Genomic DNA, 22,977 nt, shown 5'->3' on the forward strand with positions numbered 1-22,977 from the left:
CATAGAGCTCAATATCAAAACAACAAACAATCCAGTTAAAAAATGGGCAGAAGACCTAAATAGACATTTCACCAAGGAAGACATACAGATGGCCAAGAGACACATGAAAAGGTGCTCAACATCACTAATTATTAGAGAAATGCAAATCAAAACTACAATGAGGTATCACCTCTTGCCAGTCAGAATGGCCATTATCAAAAAATCTAGAAACAATAAATGCTGGAAAGGGTGTGGTGAAAAGGGCACCCTCCTGCATTGTTGGTGGGAATGTAAATTGATACAGCCACTCTGGAGAACAGTATGGAGGTTCCTTAAAAAACTAAAAATAGAACTATGATATGACCCAGCAATCCCACTACTGGGCATATACCCTGAGAAAACCATAATTCAAAATGAGACATGTACTCCAATGTTCATTGCAGCACTATTTACAATAGCCAGGACATGGAACCAACCTAAATGTCCATCGACAGGTGAATGGATAAAGAAGATGTAGCACATATATACAATGAAATATTATTCAGCCATAAAAAGAAATGAAATTGAGTTATTTGTAGTGAGGTGGATGGAGTTAGAGTCTGTCATACAGAGTGAAATAAGTCAGAAAGAGAAAAACAAATACCGTATGCGAACACATATATGTAATCTTAAAAAAAAATTGGTACTGATGAACCTAGTTGCAGGGCAGGGATAAAGAGGTAGACATAGAGAATGGACTTGAGGACATGGGGTGGGAGGGCGAAGCTGGAGCGAAGTGAGAGTAGCATCGACATATATACACTACAGAATGTAAAGTAGTTGACTGGTGGGAAGCAGCAGCATAGCACAGGGAGATCGGCTCGGTGCTTTGCGGTGACCTAGAGGGGTGGGATAGGGAGGGTGGGAGGGAGGCTCAAGAGGGAGGGGCTATGGGGACATGTGTATGCATATGGCTAATTCACTTTGTTGTACAACAGAAACTAACACAGTATTGCAATTATACTCCAATAAAGATCTATTAAAAGAATAAAATAAACAAAGCAGACAGTCTGTCTTTAGGTTAATAGAATTTATTTTCTAACCAAAGGTGTGTATAGTAATTTCTCATTTTTAAAAATATTTTAAATTGAAGATGTGAGGGAACAATTCCAAGTGTGTGATTACCAGTTGCCTCAGGTTTTCTCCATGTAAACCATCCATTTCATTATTTTGATTTTTCTTCTCTTACCTTATTGAAGTGATGGTCTTAAAATCATAGAATGTCAGGCTTAAAAGTAGCTCAGAGATCACCTAATTCAGTATCTCTTAAGCTGCTGAATCCTACCATTTCCATTTGACTCTTATTTATATTACATCTCTCTGCTGAAATTCCCCTTATATTCATGCTGGTTGTCTACCTTTTCCACTGTGTTCTTTGACATATTAATGGTAGTTATTTTAAAGTTCCTGCCTGATTGTTCCAACATCTGAGTCATCCTTGAGTCTGGTTCTGTTGATTGCTTTCTCTTTTGACAGTTGTTGTTGTTTAATATGTCTCATGATTTTTGATTGATTGCTGGACATCATGTATGGAAGTACAGAGACTGAGGGAAATAACATTTATTCTCAGAAATGGGCATGCCTCTTTTTCTGTCAGGCTGTTAGTGTATGTGGGATTGAGTTGGTCTAGTCAGGAATTGAGCTAAATTTGGGTTTGTGTTGCTACTGTTACCTTTAGTGCTCCACAACTTCAAATTATTCCAGTATTGATAATTATAATAATAAATAATTAAATATTATTATTGATAATTATAATAATTACCTGTGCTTGCAGTGGGACCTGGGACGAAATAGTTTTTCTCAGCATTTCTCCCCTACCCTCAGCTCTTGGCAGTTCCTGCATTGCTGGGTCACAGAGGAGGTCTCCATGCTCTTGCTCCTCCATCGGCAGTAAATTGCTGTTGCCTGTTACTGAGTGGTAGGCTCATGGTGTGGGCAGGGTGCGTTCTTTGTTATCTTGGCAGCCTCAGGCTTAGACAGGCTTTGCATTCCTGGACCTCAGGAGTGAAGCTTTCTCATTGTTCTTGCCTCTCCTTCATATGGCAGCCAAATCTTGCCTTTTATCTGGGGTTGGTTTGGATGGGAAAGAATTTTGTGTCCCTCTCAGGGGTAGGAGACCTTTGGTATAACAGTAGGATCCTAGGCCTAGTTTCCAGCCTCCCTCAAACCATGAGACAGATAGATGAATTTTGTGTGGGCGAAAGGTAGATTTTCCCTTGCTCCTGCTTCCTCAGTGTCTTAAAGCTTTTTCTCTTTGTGAGGGAAGAATCTAGGTGATGGAAGGGACTTCCTGAATGTCTCCCTCCCTGCACTGAGCCAAGGAGGGGGCCTGTTTCCAGGGTCCTGCGCTGCCCCCAGTCTTCTTCCTGGGCATCTAATGGAGGTCCATGGAAAAGAGCTTTTGAGTGAGTTTGAGCTCTTCATTGGTGCAAACTCCCAGCTATTCCAAACTAACATGGTAGCCCATACCTTTAAGGATTTGTTAAAATTTTAGTTGATTTCTTGTTACCTACTTGTGTGGTAGCCACCTCATTCTCCTGTGTTCTGCCAAAGGTGAAATAGATCCTGTATCCATCTTTCCTTGGAGGGGCATATCACTCTTTGGGATTTAGTTTACTTGGTTGTTGTGATCTCGGTTCCCCGATGAACTCAAGGAAAGTTATGAATTTGTAGATTATCTGACTTTTTCCTTATTGTTAAAATAGGAGCCATATTCTCCTTGGAGACAAAATATTTATTAATTGTACTTTAGGAACAGCTTGTTTTTCTGCCCAGGACCTCCGCTGGAAAGGCAATTTAGGATGCTGAAAGCTAGTCACTTCTAAATACGTCATAACTATTTCATCAGACACACTTCCTTCAGGTCACACTGTGAAATATTTCTGGAAGAACACTAGAGTTAAAAGAGTCCATTTCACAAGATTCTTTTCTCTATGACGTCACCTCAGATGGAACTTTATCCTACACTGTTGGAAGAACTTTGAGTGGGCAGGCAAGGAAAGAGAGTATTACTACTGACTTTCTCATGTAGAAAGCTATGCAAGGTCAGGGTTGGGAAGGCCATTGAAGTTATGTGGTCGGTACAGCTTCCAGCTGACTGGTGATTCAAGTATCATGAACAAGTCATCCACTAATTTATGTTGGAACATTCCCAGTGCTGGCAATTTCATTATTTTTTAGGGTAGCAAATTTTATCTTTTGTTAGTTTTGACAGTTATATTTGTCTTTATATTGAACCCAGACTTCCCCTTCTGTAGTTCATTCTTAGCTACCTGCTTCTGACTCTAGTTCAGTGAGATAGAGCCTTGCGTCTGTACCCATCAGTCAATAAAGGTGAGCAATGGCCTTTCCAGAGCTGTTTTGTAGTAATCGCTTGGAGTCCTCCTTATTTGATTGCTGTCTTGCTCCAAATACAGTCTCCACACAACCATGAACTCTGGATATAGTAACCCCAGTTTTGAGTCTGCTTCTGATCCTTTGAACTTTCAGTTGGTGTTTAGACTTCCCAAATTGTAAGTCTTAGCATTTCCTAATGGTTTGCTATTTGGGTTTGTGTTCTGGTTTTCTGTGCTCAATTTTGTCTTGGTAAAGAATCCTTACTCTAGTTTCAGGCTCTTGGAAGCCAAGCTCTATGACCATCTGTCAGTAGTGCTCAAGGGAAGGGAGGATTTAGGCAACTCTACCCTTCATGCTCTACCGAACAAGTTAGTTCACTCTTCCACCTGTAGTCCCTTTATTTTTATTTATTTATTTATTTACAAGAACATATACACCCACACATTTAAAAATATATATTTTTTTTTTTTTTTAAAGTTTTGGCTGCATCGGGTCTTAGTTGCGGCACGTGGGATCTTTTTTTTTTTTTCCACATTAACTTATTTTATTTATTTATTTATTTATTTATTTATTTATTTATTTATTTTTATCTTTAGATCTGAAATAGCATATATTATTTACAAAGCTACTGCTGAGCATCTTGCATAAACTTTTCATCCTTTTAAAAATAAAAATTCACGTGTTCTTAACAGGAAGCAGAAACAAGGCTGAAATCCAAACTCTTTGACATCTTCCTGTGACTCTTGACATGATGTTTCTCATTCACTGGCCCACAGATTCATTTTTTCTGTGCCTGGGGGCATTATTTTCTATACCATTGCTATCATCTCATTTCAGCTGTTCAATTTGTTCAAATTCCTTCCCATCATCTGAGTGCTTCTTTTTCTTTTGGGTGTACATTTCACAAAGCAGAATAATAGCCACTGAAAGAACAACCTCAGCAGCTATTGCAAGAAATGCTTTGAGGGGCACCCAATAACTCAGCATGACAATTTCAATGTGTTCTTCACTCTCGCCTAATTGGAATATTGCATGGCACCAGTAAGATCCCTGATCTTCCTCTGAAAGTTGCATTATCTTGAGCCTTGTTTCATTAGCATTTTTTCCATTGATCACATACTTATTGTTCATTGGAACACCAACAGGAACCTGTACACTCCCATTACTACTGTACCAGGTCCAATTTAAAGGAAAACAGTCTTGACATTTACACATCAAGACAACTGAATCCCCTACATAAGTGATCAACGGTTTCTTTTTTTCATGAAGTTCAGAGACTTTGAAATTAAATGTGCCCCTTTGTTCCTTTTTCTACTCAAAGAAACAAGAATAACTTCCCATTTGTTCGCTATTAACGATGGTGAACATGTATTGGGTATACAGGATGCTTCCTGTTGCATTGATGAGATAATTATTCTCAAGTAGTTCATCACCTTTTCTCCAAGTCACATTTACTGAATTCAAATCTCCAGATGTCGTGAATTAGCATGTGAGTTCTATATTAGAAGGTCTTTCTAAAGTGATATTTTTTTCGACTGGCATATTGGAATGTTCAGTCAGTGATATGTTATGACTCTCCAAGGAAAGGTTAGAGTATTTTGCCATCATTTCTTCCCGGACAGGTAGACTTGTGAAAGGTGTAGCGTGCCAGCAGGACACCCAGAACTGCGCCCGGCCCTCCATCAATTATGCAGCCCGCGGCCGGCGCAGGAGCGCCCGGATGTGCCTAACTTATTTTATTTATTTAAAGTTTGATTTGGTGGATCTATGCTTTTATTTATTTCCCTATTATTACCCTTGGGCCTGTGGTGCCTAGTTACACACACACGTGTTACACAAGTAACACACCATTATATAAGAGGGGCTTCTCCGGGGTTAGGATACCTATCATAAACTCCCAGAAAGCTCTTTCAGAAGACACATGTTCACCTCTCAATTTACCACATGTGGAACGATAGCAAGATTCGCGGTTTAATTTTAAGATGTTCTCCCAGCTAACTCAGATTCTCACTTGTGTATGTAGGAACATTTATTTTATCTGCCTAGCACTCTTCCTGTCTTCTGGGACAGAACTGCCCCTTCTCCTCAGATTCTGCTTCTGCCTTACTCTTCTAGACATGTAATTAGAAAGGGAGGTGTCATTATGTGTGGCCTTGCCTCCCTGGTCACCACAATTGGTCAGGAGGCAGGTACTTGTATCCTCCTGGCTTCAGTGATTTGGTCAAGGAATCGGTGTGTAACTCAAGGTGGCACGTGGGATCTTCATTGTGGCATGTGGGATCCTCTGCTGCGGCGTGCGGGCTCTCTAGTTGTGGCCCACGTGCTCAGTAGTTGCCGTGCGCCAGCTTAGTTGCCCTGCAGCATGTGGGATCTTCTTTCCCCGATCAGGGATAGAACCCCCGTCCCCTGCATTGGAAGGTGGATTCTTAACCATTGGACCACCAGGGAAGTCCCCTATAGTCCCTATAGATGTTTCAGAACAAGCTTTATGTTCACTCAAAGTCATCTCTTTTTCAGGCTAAACACCCTTAGTGTCTTCTCATATGTTTTCTATTGGAGTTTTAAGGAAAGAGAATATGCTCATCCAACCGTAGGTAGGCACCTACATTGTTATATTTCAGATTGGTTTTTCTGCTCTGCTTTCTAAATTTAGTATGTATGAAGAGTCTAATCATTACAAACCTGACACATTATAAACCCTACTATCTTTTTTTTTCACATCTTTATTGGAGCATAAATGCTTTACAATGTTGTGTTAGTTTCTGTTGTACAACAAAGTGAATCAGCTTTATGTATACATATATCCCCATATCCCCTCCCACTTGAGCCTCCCTCCCACTCTCCCTATCCCACCCCTCTAGGTCGTCACAAAGCACTGAGCTGATCTCCCTGTGCTATGCTGCAGCTTCCCACTAGCCATCCATTTTACATTTGGTAGTGTATATATGTCAGTGCTACTCTCTCACTTCACCCCAGCTTTTTGTTTTTAATAAATTTATGTATTTATTTATTTTTGGCTGTGTTGGGTCTTTGTTGCTGTGTGCAGGCTTTCTCTAGTTGCTGTGAGCAGGAGCTACCCTTCGTTGCAGTGCGCGGGCTTCTCATTGTTGTGGCTTCTCTTGTTGCGGAGCACAGGCTCTAGGCGTGCAGGCTTCAGTAGTTGTGGCACGTGGGCTCAGTAGTTGTGGCTTGCGGGCTCTAGAGCTCAGGCTCAGTAGTTGTGGCGCACGGGCTTAGTTGCTCTGTGGCATGTGGGATCTTCCCGGGCCAGGGCTCGAACCTGTGTCTCCTGCATTGGCAGGCAGATTCTTAGCCACTGCACCACCAGGGAAGCCCTTCATCCCAGCTTAACCCTTCCCCCTCTGTGCTCTCAAGTCCATTCTCTACATGTGCGTCTTTATTCCTGCCCTGCCACTCTGTTCATCAGTACCGCTTTTTAAAATTCCATATATATGCATTAGCATATGGTATTTGTTTTTCTCTTTCTGACTTACTTCACTCTGTATGACAGACTCTAGGTCCATCCACCTCACTACAAATAACTCAATTTCATTCCTTTTTATGGCTGAGTAATATTCCATTGTATATATATGTGCCACATCTTCTTTATCCATTCATCTGTCGATGGACACTTGGGTTGCTTCCATGTCCTGGCTATTGTAAATAGAGCTGCAGTGAACATTGTACATGTTCATTGAACATTGTACATGTTCATTGTACATGACTCTTTTTGAATTATGGTTTTCTCAGGGTATATGCCCAGTAGTGGGATTGCTGGGTCGTATGGTAGTTCTATTTTTAGTTTTTTAAGGAACCTCCATACTGTTCTCCATAGTGGCTGTATCAATTTACATTCCCACCAACAGTGCAAGAGGGTTCCCTTTTCTCCACACCCTCTCCAGCATTTATTGGTTGTAGATTCTTTGATGATGGCCATTCTGACCGGTGTGAGATGATATCTCATTGTAGTTTTGATTTGCATTTCTCTAATGATTAATGATGTTGAACATTATTTCATGTGTTTGTTGGCAATCTGCATATCTTCTTTGGAGAAATGTCTATTTAGGTCTTCTGCCCATTTTTGGATTGGGTTGTTTGTTTTTGTGATATTGAGCTGCATGAGCTGCTTGTATATTTTGGAGATTAATTCTTTGTCAGTTGCTTCATTTGCAAGTATTTTCTCCCATTCTGAGGGTTGTCTTTTCATCTTGTTTATGGTTTCCTATGCTGTGCAGAAGCTTTTAAGTTTCATTAGGTCCCATTTGTTTATTTTGTTTTTATTTCCATGTGTCCCAAAGTCTGAAGTGCGTCTCTTGTAGACAGCATATATATACAGGTCTTGTTTTTGTATCCATTCAACCAGTCTTTGTCTTTTGGTTGGAGCATTTAATCCATTTATATGCAAGGTGGTTATCGATATGTATGTTCCTATTACCATTTTCTTAATTGATTTGGGTTTGTTTTTGTCTGTCTTTTTCTTTTGTGTTTCCCACTTAGAGAAGTTCGTTTAGCATCTGTTGTAAAGCTGGTTTTGTGGTGCTGAATTCTTGTAGCTTTTGCTTGTCTGTAAAGCTTTTGATTTTTCCATCGCATCTGAACGGGATCCTTGTTGGGTAGAGTAATCTTGGTGGTAGGTTTTTCCCTTTCATCACTTTAAATGTGTCCTGCCACTCCCTTCTGGCTTGCAGAGTTTCTGCTGAAAGATCAGCTGTTAACCTTACAGGGATTCCTTTGTATGTTATGTTTTGTTTTTCCCTTGCTGCTTTTAATATTTTTTCTTTGAATTTAATTTTTGCTAGTTTGATTAATTAATATGTGTCTTGGTGTGTTTTCCTAGGGTTTATCCTGTATGGGACTGTCTGTGCTTCCTGGACTTGTGTGACTATTTTCTTTCCCATGTTAAGGACGTTTTCAACTGTAATCTCTTCAAATATTTTCTCAGACACTTTCTTTTTCTCTTCTTCTTCTGGGACTCCTATAATTCAAATGTTGGTGCATTTACTGTTGTCCCAGAGGTCTCTGAGACTGCCCTCAATTCTTTTCATTCATTCTTTTTTCTTTATTCTGCTCCTTGGCAGTTATTTCCACCTTTTTATCTGCCAGCTCACTTATCCGTTCTTCTGCCTCATTTATCCTGTTATTGATTCCTTTAGAGTGTTTTTAATTTCAGTTATTGTGTTGTTCATCACTGTTTGTTTGCTCTTTTGTTCTTCTAGATCCTTGTTAAATGTTTCTTGTATTTTCTCCATTCTGTTTCTGAGATTTTGGATCATCTTTACTATCATTACTCTGAATTCTTTTTCAGGTAGGTTGCCTATTTCATCTTCATTTATATGGTCTTTTAGGTTTTTACCTTGCTTCTTCATCTGTAACATATTTTTTTGTCGTATCTTTTTTTTTTGATGGGTGGGGCTGTATTCCTGTCTTGCTGGTTGTTTGGCCTGAGGCATCCAGCACTGGAGTTTGCAGGCAGTTGGATAGAGCCGGGTCTTGGTGCCGATATGAGCACCTCCGGGAGGCCTCACTCCGGTTAATATTCCCTGGGATCTGAGGTTCTCTGTTAGTCCAGTGCTTTGGACTCAGAGCTCCCACCACAGGAGCTCGGGCCCGACCTCTGGCGTGGGAGCCAAGATCCCTCAAGCTGCATGGTGCAGCAAAAAAAAAAAAAGAGCAGTATAATAACAAAGAATAAAAAACAAAATAAAATTAAAAAGATAAAATATATATTAAGAATAATAAGAATATAATTTAAACAACTGCAACAAGGTAAAACAAAACCACAACAGAAAAAAAAAAGGGGGAACAAGCCAAAAGGAGCAGAACGATAACAAAGTATAAAAAATAAAATAAAATTAGAAAAATAAAAGATTTATTAGAAAACATAAAAATATAAATGAATCAACAGCAAGGTAAAACAGACCCCCAATCTAAAAGAGGAAAAGAGAAAAAAAAAAAAGTCTTGGCTATGAGGGGCGGAGTTTAGCCCGGGTGGAAGTTAGGTAGGGGCGGGGTTTAGGGTGGGGCGGGATCTAGTCTGGGGTGGTGACATTTGAGCATGGGGCAGGGCCTGGGCTCAGGACCCATGCAACTGGAAAAGGCATTGGGGGCAGGGCCTAGGCGGGGCAATATTCAAGCATAGGGTGGGGCCCCTGCTTAGGACCTGCGCGGAAGGGGAGACGCTGCAGATCCAAAGCGGGACCTCAGAAGTGTGGAGTTCCGGAGTTTGGAGGTAAGGCCCTGGGTGGGGGTTAGGGGCGGGGCTTGGGCTCTGCGGGCAGAGGATTAGGCCTGGCAGCCCAAGAGGCTCTCCGGTGCCTAAGTGGACAGGGAAAGCACTGGCCATGTTCCCTTCTGTTCCTCCGCGCCACACCTCAAGGGTCTCCGCCAGCGTCTCCCCTGTCCCCACTGGACCCCTAACTGTGGGTGGATCCCGCTGGGTGTAGGAACTCCTCCCCTCCCCCAGCCGCCCCCCAGGGGTGCCAGGTCCCCTGGGCCTTTACTTTTGCTCCCCCTTCCCTCCCTCCCACTCCCTCAGGACCCGCGCAGCTGGAGGAGGCCTTGGTGGGCAGAAGATCAGGCCCAGGATCTCAGCAGGCTCCTGGGGGCCCAAGTGGGTGGGGGAGACCTGTCCATGCTCCCTTTTGATCCTCTGCCCTCCCAGTGGTCCCTCAATTTACCCCTTCAGGTGTGGGACCCCTTCCCCTCCCCCAGCCACCCCTCAGGGGCTCCAGTCCTGTCCCGCCTCCACTTCTTCTCCGCCCTCATTCCCCCCAACACTCCACGTCCTACCCGGTCGCTGGGGGTTCATCCCGCCCCCTTAGGTGTCCGTGGTCACCCACTGGTGCCTGGTAGGTGCCCTGGTTGTGGGAGGATGTGAATTCAACATCCTCCTAGTACGCAATCTTGACTCCACCCCCGAAACCCTACTATCTTCACAGTAAAAAAAAATTTTTTTTAGAAAAAGATGTACATGTGCATAGGTTAAAGTATCAAATAGTTCTGCAAAGTTAGTTTAAAAAAAAAGTCTTCTACTTCTTTTCCCTTTTCTCCTTCCCTAGATGCAGCCACTTATCACCATAGTTAGCTAATTATTTTGGTTATTACTCAATGTTTCTAAATAACATGCTCTTATACACTAATTTTTTGATATTCAGTGTTTCTCTGGTTATAGATACGAGCAATGTAGTATACTATGATTTGTTTCCCTTTGTACAGCTTTTGGTTTCCTTCTAGTTAATACTTGTCTTATTTCTTACTTGTTTATTTTAAAATTTTAATCACTAATTCAATCCTTGTTGATTGTTGAAATCTCCTTTGAAGACATTCAGCTATACCAGGCATCCAGTTCATTTCATCTTGCTGAGTAAATCTCTCCCGGAGCCTTCTGACATACATCAATACGTCTGGCTGCCCTCTACACTGTGTAGAACATCAGCCTGAGATCTCCCTTCCCCAGTGTTTTGGGAATCTCCTTGTCTTTTTCTGTTGTGTTGACATCTCTGTTTCCTGTATGTTTTCTTCCTTTTTTCTTAGCTTTCCCTCTTTTGTGGGTTGATTGTTCCTCATATAGCTTCCTGGTGTATGGGGGTTGTCTGAAATGTCTTCATTTTATTTTAACATTTAAGCTATAGTTCAGCTGAATGTAAACTATTAAAGTGGTCATCAGTTTTTCTCAGAATTTTGAAGGCATTTTGTTATTGGCTTAAAAAAAAAACTTTTAATTTTGAAATGATTTTAGATTGACAGAAGAGTTACAAAGATAGTACAGAGTTCCTGAATTCTCTTCACCTGGCTTCCTCTAATGTTAACATTTTACATAACCACGGCACACTTGTCAACACCGAGAAACTAATATTGACTGTTAATACTACTAGGAACTGAACTACAGACTTCAGTCCTATTTCACCAGCTTCTCCACTCATATCCTTTGTCTGTTCCAGGATCGGATCCAGGATACCAGATTGTAATCACTCCTCATGTCGCCTTAGACTCCTTAAGTCTGTGACAGTTGTGCAGTCTTTCCTTATTTTTAATAACTTTGACATTTTTGAAGAGGACTGGTCAGTACTTTGTAGAATGTCCCTCCGTAGGGTTTCTCTGATGTTTTCTCATGTTAAGACTTGGGTTTTGGATTTGGGAGAATAATACCACAGAGGTGAGAAAGGTCTTCTCATCGTATCATATCAGAGGATAAATGATATCAACATGACATGTTACTGGTGATGCTAACTTTGATCACTTGGTGTCTGCTAGATTTTTCCTCTGTGAAGTTACTAATTTTCTCTTTCCACTAAGCAAGTCACTAAGTCCAGTCCACACTCAAAGGGAGGGGAATTAAGCTTCACCTCCTTGAGGGAGGAATATAAAATAATTTGTGGACATGTTAAAACACCACAATAATTAATAAATATGTGGGGGGGAGGTATTTTGAGGCTATGCAAATACCCTTTTTCTCCTTAAAGTTGTGCTTACTAATGTTAATATTCATCAATGAATTTCACCACTGCTTTTTAACTTCCAGTGTTACTGTCCAGAAATCCAAAACCATCCTAACTTCTGACCCTCAGAATTGGTCTTTTCCTCTTAGGAATGTTGTAGAATCTCTTCCTTTTTCCCTGTGTTCTAAAATTCCATAAATGGGACCTCCCTGGTGACCCAGTGGGCAAGACTCCTCGTTCTCAATGCAGGGGGCCCGGGTTTGATCCCTGGTCAGGGAACTAGATCCCACATGCCGCAACTAAGAGCCCGTATGCCGCAACTAAGAACCGGTGCAGCCAAATAAATAAATAAATATTAAAAATAAATAAATAAAATTCCATAAGACTGTACTTTGGCACGAGACTGTTTATGTTGAATGGATTGAAGGACTGAATGAGACAAGCTATGTAACACGCCTAGCGAAGTATCTAGTGCACAGAATACTCTCAATGTTAGATTCTTTGTCCTTCAACTGTTCAGCGCGTAACTTTGTGGACTCTATGGAGTGAAGGTACTTGCTTTAGGGAACATAAGACCTGTGTTAACTTATCTTATGTTTTTAATTCTCCCCCCCGCCCCGTCTCTCAATGCAGGGCTTACCACTCAAACGATGGAAGGCAGACATTACCCACCTGAGCTGTCCAGAGCCTACAGCGTTTGCTTTCTCACCCCTCGCCCCACGTCAGAGCTCTTTGCGAGAGATGTGGATACCAAGCTTCCAACAATCGAAGAAAGAAGCCCAAGCACTAAGGTGGCTGGTTGATAGGAATCAAAACTTTTCAACTCAAGAGTTTTGGGCCCTAGTATTCAAGGACTAATATCAAAAAGTGTCAGTTTTATTTTCTAGGTTGCCTTAGTATCTGAATATAATAGCTGCTCTGTGGACGATCCACTAGGATGAGAATTAATGGCTGCCGTACTCATAGTGAGCTCTATTGAATAATAGATACGAGTTACCCCTAGGGGTCACTTCTCTGTTTTTTATACTAGAAAAGAAATATTTCTTATGAACACTGGTCACCTTCAGTGTACATGTCTGAACCCGCATCCCTGCCGCCTTGTGTGGAAATTCACCTACTGTAGAATGAGTGTTTTCCTTGCTGCAAGGAAAGAGTCCTTGCAAGGAAGGCAGAGGGTGTAGCTGTGGATTCTTACACTCACCTCACTGGCTGTATTTATTGGTATTTGGCAAGCCCAGTGTCCCGGCGCTGAGCAGGAACATGAAATGCGTTAGAACTTGGCAATGAGAGATGCCATCTGTTGGTTTCCAGGCATGTGAGTGAGTAGTGAAGGCTGCGTGGGGTTGATCCGCTGTGTCCCCAGATCTAAAGAACATAGCACGTCTCTGCCTCTTCCATACTTTCAGCCACCTCTCCCGCCTTTCTTATTACCACCTTGCCCTGCGTCCTCCCCCGTTCCTCCCTGGAGCGAACGTCTTGGGAAGATGTGCCTCTTCCTTGTGTGTTTTGAGTGGTGAGTTGTTCCCTATGTTCCCGTATTCCACTGAGCAGAATAGGACAGAGAGTCCTGTGGTTCAGGCTGGACAGCCTGTGCGTTTTGATCGCTGTGAGCATGAAGGTGAGTGCCCTGGGGAACTCCAGTGGTGTGGAAGCGGATTTGTCTTGTCTTAGGGTGATGCGCAGCCTGCAGTGGTGGGCAGCCCTGCCAGTTTGGGGGCATTCCCTGTCATTTCTGATCCTGTCACAGAGGAGTTTCAGCTGTCTTATTTGGAGCTTCTACTGGAGCTTCTCGAAAGACAAGGAGAAAACACTGGCTCTCGTTCTCTTTCCTTGTGAGCGTGGGGAGGTTTCTAGATCACACTAAAGCCTGTTGCCACCCGACGTGTGATGGCTTTGATATTCTTTATTGTGGAAAGACGTAAGCTCCAGAGGACAGGAGGAGTCCTGGGTACTCATGTCCCTGATGTGGCATCAGGGGAAACCTGAGGAAAGCACCCTCTCGGCACCAGCTGCCTTTGTATCACAGGCCAGTGCCTTTCTGTTCCTGCCAAGGGCGATCTCTTCCTTATGTAGCTGTCTTTCTGGCTGTGCCAGAGAAATAAAGACGGAAACCAGTACATTCTTTTAGCAGCAAGAGGGGTCACATTGTTTCTTCCCTCTGACTGGGTTCTTCTCCATCTCAGCTCTGCCATTAACTATGATTTTGAACAAATCTCTTAACCTCCCTGGGCCTTAGTTTTTGTACCTAAAAAGAAGTGATTGGGCTGGTCTTGGAAGTTCTTTTCTGTGTAACATTCTTTAATTATCGAAATTTAAGAAGCTTCATTTTGTAGGTGTTTTTACTAGGACAGTAACAAACTAGGTTAGAGCCACTGTGTGTTTTTCAAGGGAAGCACACTCTTCTTTAAAGGAGGAAGCATACTTATTGGGTAGTGTTGGGGATGGAAAGGAATTTATTTATCTCTCTGCTGTTTTATCTGATAATATCAAAAGGGAAAGGATTGGAAAGGCCAGATTTTAAATTGTATATTAAATGGGTTTATTTGTTTGTTTCTTTTCTTCTCTTTCTTTTTTTCCCCACTCTTAAAAAAAGCCCAGGATATGATTTGTGCCTCTGATGAGACATTATCAAGTAGATTCAGTTCTCCTTCACAAATGCCTTAAGCAGATACCCCCCCGTGCTTATGTGCTGCATGTAGGTCTTTTAAAAAAATTTTTATTTAATTACTTAATTTAATTTTGGCTGCATTGGGTCTTCATTACTGCGTATGGGCTTTCTCTAGTTGGGCGAGCAGGGGCTACTCTTCATTGTGGTGCGTGGGCTTCTCATTGCGGTGGCTTCTCTTGTTGTGGAGTGTGGGCTTCAGTAGTTGTGGCACGAGGGCTCAGTAGTTGTGGCACATGGGCTCAGTTGCTCTGCGGCATGTGGAATCTTCCTGGACCAGAGCTCAAACCTGTGTCCCCTGCATTGGCAGGCGGATTCTTAACCACTGCGCCACCAGGGAAGTCCCTGCATGTAGGTCTTAAACCCCAACATTTCATGTGTTTTTTTGGTTCTGCTTGGTTCTTCATCACGAGTCCATCGATCAAATTCACCCTAAACTTGTATGCAGTATGTAGTGCTGAGCAAATTTAGTGAAATAAAATCATTGCTCATTTAATGTGGTATAAAAATTTTGTGGAGGAAGAGGATAAAGGAGAGGGAATTTCATGGGATTAAAAATGAGGTGTAGGGCCTTCCCTGGTGGCACAGTGATTAAGAATCCGCTTGCCAGTGCAGGGGACACGGGTTCGAGCCCTGGTCCGGGAAGATCCCACGTGCCGCAGAGCAACTAAGCCCTTGGGCCACAACTACTGAGCCTGTGCTCTAGAGCCCGCAAGCCACAACTACTGTGCCTGCATGCCACAACTACTGAAGCCCGCGTGCCTAGAGCCCATGCTCCGCAACAAGAGAAGCCACTGCAATGAGAAACCCGCTCACTGCAATGAAGAGTAGCCCCTGTTCGCCGCAACTAGAGAAAGCCCGTGCACAGCAACAAAGACCCAAGGCAGCCAAAAATAAATAAAATAAAATAAAGAAATTGTAAAAAATAAAAAAATAAAAATAAAAATGAGATGTATTTCAAGAAAATAAACCAAGGATTCTTTGGAACTCTTTGAGTACCCATAGATTTGATACTTTATTATTATTTTTTGCTTAACATATGTGTCTTTTGCAATAGGGTTTTCATTAATAAGATAATGCCCTCTTGTCTGTGATAATTGCTATCATGGAATGATTCTTATCTGCAAAATGGGAGCTCTGCTTTTGGAGTTCCATGGAAGGCCCTCCGTGTATTTTATCTGTGTTGACCCCATCATAAGACACCTTTCTCTTTACCTCAGTGACTCCATTTCTGAAATATGATTCAGCAAGTGTCCTACCTCACAGGCTGTTGTGTGGAATGGCTCATGGCTGTGAAGGACTTCCTGCAATGCAGCTTTCTGTTTAGTGTTTCAGTACGCTTTACTTGGATTATTCTCAAAGACTGATTTTCAAAGCAGTATGATGAGGTGGGCAGAAACCTTTTCAGAAATATTGAAAAAAATGATTACTAATGTTAGTTAATAGTCTTTACTTCTTCCTGAAAATGGAGGCAACTTTGACCTTTGATCACGTAGCAAATATAATATTTCAGAACCTGAATGCTGACTGGCTTCTGTGTTGCTCTTAAGGACTGGATTCTAGCAACTCAAATATCAGTTGAGGTCATTATCATTATTAGTAACAGATTGAATGCATACAGTGTTCTATGCACTTCTCAGAAATAAAGACATAGGCAAAAATGAGCATCATTCTTTCAGGGTCAAACATTGTGTATTACACATAGGAGAATGGCTCAGTATCAATAGAACACCTTAAGGATCTAAGCACAGTACAGACCTGAACTTGAAATTTGAAATACCCATTGTAATATTGTGCATTAAAAATTATTAGTAGCACATAATTCCTGCTAAAGACAACAATTCCTTAGGGGAATCCAGTGTAAAGTTAATTTTCAATGAATAATGTTGATTATCTAAAGCCAGGAGGGTATAACTCTGCATAAATGACATATGTCTTTCTTAGAATCTTCGAAGTAAACAGTATAGAAGCCCACAGGCCACGAATAAAGGTAGTCAGTTTATGTTTCAAGTACCTTTGCAATCTTGAATATTTTACAAAGAATTTCTTCGCCCTTCTTTCGGAAATTTCTTTCCTTTGTTTCCATTTTTGTTGCTTGTTGTCGTTAGGTAATATCTTAGATAATAATATCTTTACCTCATAATTCTAATGTCAACATATATCTTTATTTCCTTCTGATTACAGAAATGAAAATGCTTTAGGAACTCAGAGGGAATATAGAATTATGAGCTATGACTGGAATGAGAAAGACCTGATTTTAGTCCCTACTCTTTGATGTACCATCTTTATTACCTTGGTCAAGTTATTCGACCTTTTAAAGCGCTATCTTGTTCATGTGTCATGTTTGCTCCCTATGAGGTTGTTGTGATGATTAAGTAAGCTTGTGTTCATACTTCTCTCAGTAAATGCGAGCTGTAGTTCCAGCTATCTGTGGCCATCACCCTTTTGTTTGTGAAGACCCGGGTTGAGATTGGTTCAGGAAAAGGGAATGACTAATGATTGAACCAGGGATGGTACCCTTTTGTTCTTCGTTTAGTTGTTTCAGACATATTTATTGTTATGAGATGGGCATTGTGGTAGGCACTGAGCAGATACAAGCAGGACAATGGAGAAAGGTGTGAGGGGCATTGTGATACGCGGATGGTATTAAAACCAGGGTCAGAGGAATGCTTGAAGTGTACTCTGTCTCTCCCTTCCATGGGATTTCTGATGGAGTTTTACACAAAGTTCCCAAGAGCATAATGAAACTCAACAACCTCTTTATAGTTGCTGTGCAAACCCAAATAAACCCAGTGCAATGAACTCCGGTAAAAGCTGGATTTGAACATATAATTTAGATTTCAAGCCTAAGGAGCATCTTTTACGGCCTTTCTGTTTCTCAGTTCTCAGTCTTAGGACCAGCCTGTTCAATGTGCCAAGAGAAAGGAGAGAAAGTCTGTAAGTCCTCACCCTGCTTACTCATTAACCAAGGATCAAAACAGGAATAAAAGAGGGGGAAACCTCTCAGGAGACAAGCCCTCTTTGCTCTCCACTTGCTATGGATGCAAGAATATGGGGTGCGTTGCATGAGAGCCCCCTTTTAAGTCATAGTAACCTCTCTGACTAGTAAACGTGACCTCATCAATATCCTGGGCCCAACCGATTAAATTAGTGACCCCGTTGGTGCTGGTGGAAGGGGAATTATTAAGGACTTGGGCAGGATGCAAAGTGTGAGAAGGGGCAGGAGTGACCCTCCATGATTTTTGTCCTCTCAACGCATTGGGCTTAACAGCCAAGCGTGGGGTCAGTCAGAGGTGGACTGTATCCCCAGGAGGGTATGACCTATCATGATCAGCAGAGACCTCCTTTCACCTTTCTGGGCTTCCTCCCTGATAACTACCCTTGCTCCGTGGTATCCCCCTGGAGCCAGTGACATGAGCCGTTCAGCTCTCTGTCTCTTGAAGCTTCTGCAATGAATCAGGACTGAACGCTGATCAATGTCTCCAAGAGAATTGTGAACATTAAGTCAAAAATTTGTTCCCTATTTTATTTCCCATTGCAAACCATGACCTCATCATCCAGCTTCGCTCACCAGAGGAGGTTATACAACCAGCCCCAATAGGCCATTAGGAATACTTGGAATTTTACTATCACAAACTCCTTAATTAAAAGAAAAAAAAACTGATTGAGTAGGTAATTAAAGATTTTAGAGACTATCAATGTAGGTAGTGGGTGCCATTAATGGTTTTAAGGAAAGGGCAGTATCCCAGGAGCCTTTGGAATGAGCCTCACATAGATGGCTTCTTTTTTTTTTTTTTTTTTTTTTTTTTTTTTTTTTTTTTTATAAACAGGATTCATAAACAAATTTAATAATCTATAGTAAGTTCAACATAAAATAAAAGGAAAACATCCACTACAGAATATTATGTACATTTTTATTAAAATTATCCATTCTATTTTACTTCACTTTAGTTTCTGAAAATGTGGTTTTCTTATATATTATCATAAATACTAAAGAGATTAACTCACTCTCACTTTTCATTAAATTCTTCTCCAATCCTTGGACAGAATTTTAAAAGCATGTAGTGTCAGTGATTCTCCCCGACACTCTGAAATCTTTATAACCTGGCTATTTACCTAACCAAGCTAGATTATTTTTCTATTAAAATCCACTTCAGGTTTAAAATTATTCAAAATATTGCTCTACTTTTACTCATAGAACTATTTCAAACAATTTACTTAGCCTAAATCTCAAAATGCGTAACATAGACGTTAACTCATTTTCAAGAAGTATTTAAGGAGGCTGACAACATATAACAATATATTCGAAACCACCTAAACAGTCATATACCTAGCAATTGATTCATCAATTTTGAGCACCTAATATGTGCCATGTGTTCAGCTAAACACTAAGTTTAACTAGTAGAATAGTGGCAGAGTAGGTACTATCAGATTGACCTCACATTTTTTGTGTACTCCATGAATACAAATCAAAACAAAAATAATTTGCAGGAAGTAGAATAAATTTCTAGACTTCTACCTCTGATTTGAAAGACTAAGGCTGACTAACAAAACTATCATCCATCTATCTATCTATCTATCTATTTATCATCTATCATCTATCTATATCTATCAACATAGATGGCTTCTTATGTATACAGAGTAAACGTGACTGCAGACTCATCTGATGAGTCACACTCACAGAAAAATAAAGCCAGTTTACTTAATGATGTCCTTGATGAAGTAATAAAAGTGACTCATTTTATAAAACCTTGACCTTTGAGTACATGTCTTTTTAATATTCTATGTGACAAAATGGGGCGTATATATAAAGCATGTCTGCTGCACACCAAAGCACAATGGGAATCTCAAAGAAAAGCACTGTGTGATTGTTTGAGTTGTGAGCTAAACTTTTCCCTGGAAAACCATTTTTGCTCAAAAGAGTGTCTGGCAAACTGTGGGCTGTTCAGTGATGGGTTTTTGTCAGTCATCTTCATGGAAATGTAGTGAGCCTGTCACTTTAAGAGAACCAATAGACTCTGTTGCCAATGATAAAATTTCAGCTTTCAAATGAAAATTAAAATCTTGGAAAACTAATTTCCACCACTTTGAACTTGACAACTTCCTGATTCTTGAGACTCTCCTGATGAGACTAACAAATGTTACTTTTGACATTGAATGGAAACAGAGGTGATGACGTGTAAAGGAATTTTTATTTTTATTTTTTTTAGGTAAGAAGTGGATTTATTTAGAGAGAAACACACTCCGCAGATAGAGTGTGGGCCATCGCAGAAGGTGAGAAAGGCCAGGAGTTTTTAGTTTATTAGTTTGTTTTTATAATTTGAAGGAAGGAAGAAATAGTGTTATATACTAGAGAGAGAGCATTTATTTTAAATAAATAAATTTTTAGTTTTTTTGGTTGAAGTGTTCCATAAGGGAGAATGGAGTTTCTAGTGGATATTTTTAAAATTATTGATCACTTGAAAATTGGGGTAAGGTAAAAGGTAATCAGAACTTTCCATGAAGGAAAAGAAGCCTTTGGTTTTTTTCACTAGGGAAACAAGAAAAAAATGTATTAAAGAACAAGAAAATTATTTTTAAAATATTATCAAGGAAATTATCATTATTTGGGTCACTCAGAATGTCAGGCTGCCTGGAATTTATTAATTTACTCAATAATTTTTTATTGAGCGCTTAATATGTGCCAGGAATTATTCTGGGCCAAGAGGCTACAATAGTGAGTGAAACTGACAAAACCCCTGCCACCATAGAGCTTACGTGTTAATTCTAGTAGGGGAATGAAAATGGAAGCGCCTTAGCAAAATACAAACCACTTCCAGGAAGGTTTTGTTTCTTTATTCTGTAAGAGCCCCTTGAGATGGAATTTATTTCCTGAATTTCTACTACTCTATTTGAAGCATGAGATGTGATATAAGTGGATTATATTGATAGGGTGTACTAAATGTGCTATATTGACAAGATGGTTAAAAGTACTGAAAGTTCAGGTTTGGAGTGAGTTGGCAAGTCTGAAAGCAAATCCTTTCTCTGTTCTTTTCATTTTTTACTCCATTGTTTTATTCCTGTTCCCCAGAAGAGGAGACATTTCTCCTGTCAACGTCATGTGATTTCCGGCAAGAATAAGAACTGACTTGGGAATGGCAATAACAATGGTGAGCTCACTGGGCAAGCCGTCCCGCTGTGTGGCTAAACTCCATCTGTTCACCTTCAGTACGGGGCTGGGGCAAGTCAATATTCACTTAGTTGCAGCACCTGAAAAAGTTTTATCTTACCAGTCGCATTCAGTCATCGTGTATATAGCTCACACACCATTAATAAGGAGACTCATTTCACCAGTGAAATAATATTATCTGCTAGTCTGAGAGAATGCAGGTCATTTAGATGAACATCTTTAGGTAGTCAAGTATAATCACAGATGTCTTCTACTTCCTGTTTTCATGGTCTAAAATCCCAACTTCAGTGTATGTCTTTAGCCTGGAGGTGATGAAGCAGAAATAAGAAAATGAAACACATCTGCTGTGACGCTCCTCTCCGTAATTTGTTTATTTTTGCAGTAACTCTAGGGATGCCATTGAAAATACATTTTGATAATCTTTTTTTTCAATTGAAGTACAGTTGGTTTGCAAAGTTGTGTTAATTTCTGCTGTACAGCAAAGTGATTAAGTTATACATATATATATTCTTTTTTATATTCTTTTCCATTATGGTTTATCACAGGATATTGAATATAGTTCCCTGTGCTATACAGTAGGACCTTTTTGTTTATCCATTCTATATATAATAGTTTGCATCTGCTTATCCCAAACTCCCAATCCATCTCTCCCCCACTCCCTCCTCCTTGGCAACCACAAGTCTGTTCTCTACATCTGTGAGTCTGTTTCTGTTTTGTAGATAGGTTCATTTGTGTCATATTTGAGATTCCACATATAAGTGGTATCATATGGTATTTGTCTTTCTCTGTCTGATTTACTTCACTTCATATGATAATCTCTAGGTCCATCCATGTTGCTGCAAATGGCATTATTTCATTCTTTTTTATGACTGAGTAGTATTCCATTGTATATATGTACCACATCTTCTTTATCCATTCATCTGTCGATTGACATTTAGGTTGCTTCCATGTCTTCGCTATCGTGAGTAGTGCTGCTGTGAACATTGGGGTGCACATATCTTTTTGAATTATGGTTTTCTCCAGATATATGCCCAGGAGTGGGAGTGCTGGATCATAGGGTAGCTCTGTTTTTAGTTTTTTGAGGAACCTCCATACTGTTTTCCGTAGTGGCTGCACCAACAGTGTAGGAGGGTTCCCTTGAGAAAAAATCCTTTTTGAGATAGGGAATGTGGAAGCTCATATTAAAAGAAATGTGATTTTACTTCACCTAAGATGGTAAAGCAGGACACAATAATTATATACATAGCTTATGCAATACCATATCACTAATAAATGACAGATCCAAATTTCAAACCCAAGATTGTTTTGTTTGTTCACATTCTTTCCGCCATACTCTGTTTTCTCCCATGGGGAGAGAAAGACGTGGCTGCAATTCTTTACAGTACCTCTGAAAAAAAATGTCCCTATCCCCACTGATATGGAAAAATCTAGTTCTACCCTTATAGCCTTTAAAATAGGTATGAAATTCTTTACTAGTGGAGGGGAGTTTGTGTCATGCTTATAAGTCAATCTGTTTCTTCTTCAGAAGCTTTCTCGTGATATTGGAAGTATAAGTAATTTGGTTTGTATATATTGGGAAGTGAAACACTTGGGAAAGCCCATACATTGGCCTTAAACATACTCCCATCTTTGGGAAGGTCTCAGTTTGCTGGTATTGCGCCTATTTGTTTGCAGAGGCTCATGCGATTCTGTAGACACAAGTCCTTCTTCTTCTCCATTGTGAAAGCTGGCAGAGTAAAGCTCACAAAGGACTTGTGAAGTAATGATGATGTATTTGTGTGAACAACAAGAACTCAGAAAAAAATAATGTTTGGATCTTGGAAGTGACACTCTAGTAAACCATGATCATGGTTATGGAAAACCAGCTTTAAGGGTCAAAGAAAAGAGTGTATGATGCCATTTCCTATGGCCTACTTATTATGCCCATTTCCACCCTCCCCACACAAGTCCCAGATCTAAGAAACAAAGATACCATTCATCAAGGCTGTGTTCTTTCTAATTTGATGCTTATCCAAAATTTCCTTCAGTTTTGCAATTATAGGGGATAATGTGGTTCCCCCAAATTCATATTCTGCCCCCCTCTTCTGGAAAAGCAATAACTCCAAATAAACTTCATAATAAGAGGCTTTCGCATTTTCAAAAACTGAGGGGGAGTGCCAATGACCAGGAACAGAGGGTATGGGCAATGAAGGAGAGGTGTGGTACATGCACTTTTCAGAGGAGATGGGAAAAGAGCATCAAGCTGGTGAGGCCAAATTGTACGCTGAAGCTGAGACACATGGTCCTAGTTCCAGAGAAAAGTCTTTCTACAGGTTTCTTTACAGAGGCCAACATCTCCGTTTTGATTTCAG

At 40.5% G+C, this 22,977-nt stretch overlaps 1 protein-coding gene and 1 pseudogene across 21 annotated transcripts in view; one reads left to right on the plus strand and one right to left on the minus strand.

Moving 5' to 3' along the window:
• Window positions 1-22,977, plus strand: part of FUT10 (fucosyltransferase 10) — a 259,413-nt gene that overhangs the window by 84,769 nt on the left and 151,667 nt on the right. For 8 of the 20 annotated variants that reach the window (XR_014258323.1, XR_014258324.1, XM_082444662.1 and 5 more), the window contains one exon: window positions 12,426-12,583. Coding sequence is in view for 17 of the 20 variants with exons in the window: in XM_082444662.1 (XP_082300788.1) it covers window positions 12,426-12,583 (158 nt within the window). In the remaining 3 variants the exon portion in view is untranslated. The other 12 variants (XM_082444660.1, XM_082444656.1, XM_082444657.1 and 9 more) reach the window with 4 other exon arrangements.
• Window positions 981-21,575, minus strand: LOC309651716 (embigin pseudogene; annotated as a pseudogene). The gene is made up of 2 exons (XR_014268733.1): window positions 21,559-21,575; window positions 981-6,985 (listed from the first exon to the last, which is right to left on the minus strand). The product of XR_014268733.1 is annotated as an embigin pseudogene (transcript).

This window comes from Balaenoptera physalus, assembly GCF_965194825.1.
Source record: "Balaenoptera physalus genome assembly, chromosome: 21".
NCBI classification, from domain to species: Eukaryota; Metazoa; Chordata; class Mammalia; order Artiodactyla; family Balaenopteridae; genus Balaenoptera; species Balaenoptera physalus.